The sequence below is a fragment of the Galendromus occidentalis genome, unplaced genomic scaffold (assembly GCF_000255335.2).
Source record: "Galendromus occidentalis unplaced genomic scaffold, Mocc_1.1 scf7180000075888, whole genome shotgun sequence".
Classification (NCBI taxonomy): domain Eukaryota; kingdom Metazoa; phylum Arthropoda; class Arachnida; order Mesostigmata; family Phytoseiidae; genus Galendromus; species Galendromus occidentalis.
In genome coordinates this window covers 3,071-5,671 of record NW_003803878.1, presented here as the reverse complement: position 1 = coordinate 5,671, position 2,601 = coordinate 3,071, and the positions used below count along the sequence as shown (strand labels likewise).

Genomic DNA, 2,601 nt, shown 5'->3' with positions numbered 1-2,601 from the left:
GACTCATGGCTCTCTCAGCACTTCCCAAACAAAGCAACAGCAACAGAGGCGTCGGCGTTGAAAAAGCAAACTCAGACGGTCGGACTCTAAGTCATTAAACCACAGAGTATCGACTGATGCATGAGAACTAAAACAACGCCTCTCGAACCCCTTCTTGTTCTCTACCACCGTAGAGCAACAACACCGGGGAATGTCTCTTGAAACCATGGCTCGGATCAGAAAGATCCAAGCGACCTAATCCGTTTGTATAAACACTCTGTAGGAAAGCGGGGAGTTGGAAGACCACAGAAAAAACTCTTATGAGCCGAAAGCCTGTGATACAAGGCTGCTTTTCATTGGCTCATCCGCGCTTTCCACTTTTCATCAAGAACGTCTATCGAAATTGAAAGTGAGTCACTTGAAATCTGGCAGTGAAAACGTCAAGATGAACAAAACACTTCCCATACATGCAAAATGAACAGGGACGGTTTCTAAGCCGTTTTCCCGAAGTGTACTTCGACGACAACGAGTACAACGTCACACCGAAGATAGACGACATAGATGATCCACGGCTTCCGTGTGTGTGTCTTCTGTGTCATTGCCCAGAGGACAGCAAGCTTCATCTCCCAAAGATGATGGAGCTCAACCTGTTCGGTGGACCAAGGTGGGACATCATCACTGAACAACTCATCGAACAGGAAGAGTTGTCCCTCAGGTACCCGATCTTCCATGAGCGGGTCCTCCGTGTGTTTCGAAAACAAATGCGGGACACACTGTTCACGTGGGATGAAGACTGTGGGCTATATGCCTTCACAGTGGCATTCACTACCGAAGTGTATGCCGAATCCAAATGCGTGGTCACCGCATCTATCGTGACACAGGTCTGGGAAGACCTTGCAGGTCCATTCTACAGGAGCAGATGGACAGGGATCGCGAGAGGATGGCTCCGAACAAAATTGTCGGAGCACGTAAAGACATCGTGACCTTCCGATATAGGGAGGAAATCCTCAGTGAGTTGAGAGACGGGGAAACTCTCGGATACTTGTTCGAGAGAATAACGAAGAGTGTTCCTCTCTCAAAATTCGCCATCCCTGGAACCAGGTGGACATAATCAACAAAATTGTTCTATACTCTACTAAATTACAAATAAATTAGTTAGAAAGAGTAATTTGGTATTTATTCCATACCAAGGTATTGCCCTAGATTGATTGACTATGAGAGTTAAGAATCACTAGGTAATCATCCTTAGATTGTTCCATCTAAGGGAGGATGTTGAAATACAGAATACTAATGGCATGCCGTCTTCTGTAGAGTAGCTGTAACATTCTCAGCATGATTACAAAAAGCGTCTAGACAGACTTCTGGACCAGACAACCCTGATCTGAAGGACGTATGTCTTCAGATCAGTACATACAAGTGATGCTCTCCACTAGGGTATAAATACAAGTAATAAAGACTCGCAGAGCGAGGAGTTACTGATTCACACCGAATCTCTGTTTCTTTATTGTGCCGTGATCTTCCAGCCTCACAGCATACTTCCAGATCCAGTGTCTACCGACTGACCCTACAGTGGGTTATATCCAACAGTTTCGTGGAAATTGCTGCCGCATCGCTTGCACGGGGACCCCACCGGCTTCCGCTGCTGCCGTCCGCTTGAGTTCGGTCCGCTCGGATATCCTGATACTTTTTCCGGTTTCGCACCGTTCCACCGGGTCATAATCTTATTGACCACCGCTTCGGCTGGAGTCATCCGGGTTGCAATATTTCCGAACTCTGCCGCTTCTCTTGCGTTGATTTCTGCCCGTGCCGCGGCCGTGATTGCATCCTCGAAGTGCTCGTTGTCCTTGCAGGCTAGCAATTCTTTCCGGACGCTCGCGTTGTTCGTCTTCGCGGTGATCTGGGAGATGATTGCGTCGTCCGCTGTCATGGGGAACTTGCATTTGTTTGCGAGTCTCCGGAGCGCTGCTGCGTAGTCTCGGACCGATTCCCCTTGATGCTGCTCCCGACTGAAGAAGTCCGTCCTGGCCGCCGCCAGTCCCTTTTGCGAAGAGAATCTTCGGTTGAGTCTGTCGATCGCCTTCTCGAAGTCGTCCTCTCCCGTGGCCTCCAGATGTTCGATCGCTCTGTACTGGGCTTGCCCTTCTGCTCCGAGACAATGCTTCAGTATTGCGATCCGCCGAGTCACCGGCCACGACGCCGTCCCTCCTCGAGCCTCCAGATACGTCCGGAAGTTCTCCACCCAGTCTTCCCACTGTACTACCGGATTTTCCGGTTCTGGGAGAAACTCCCTCGGAGACGCGAAACCGTTGGCCGAATCAGACATTTTTCGCGCTGTCACTTTTGTCGACTGCGCCACTTTATAGTTCTGGTGGAATGAAGACTCGAGTTCACGGGACTGCCCTGTTTCCCTTTATTCCATGGCTTATATAGCTGCCCTCGGATTAACCTCCCTCTTACTCTCAGAGGTCCTCCTCGCCTACATCGGCTCTCTCGTTCGGATGTGCATCTAGATCTCCACAGCTGACTACCCGCTGCTACCTATGTACATCTAGACACAACACAGAGGCAATCACAGACATCGCATTTATTCCCGAACTCGTTGTGAAGGAACATATTTTTGAA

The 2,601-nt window shown here is 49.4% G+C and overlaps 1 protein-coding gene across 1 annotated transcript; it reads right to left on the bottom strand.

Annotated features, from left to right (window-relative positions):
- Nucleotides 1–1,543: 1,543 nt before the first annotated feature.
- Nucleotides 1,544–2,302, bottom strand: LOC108865020 (uncharacterized). Its single transcript, XM_018641636.1, has one exon. It carries the CDS (start codon nt 2,300–2,302, stop codon nt 1,544–1,546), a length of 759 nt encoding a protein of 252 aa, XP_018497152.1.
- Nucleotides 2,303–2,601: the final 299 nt, after the last annotated feature.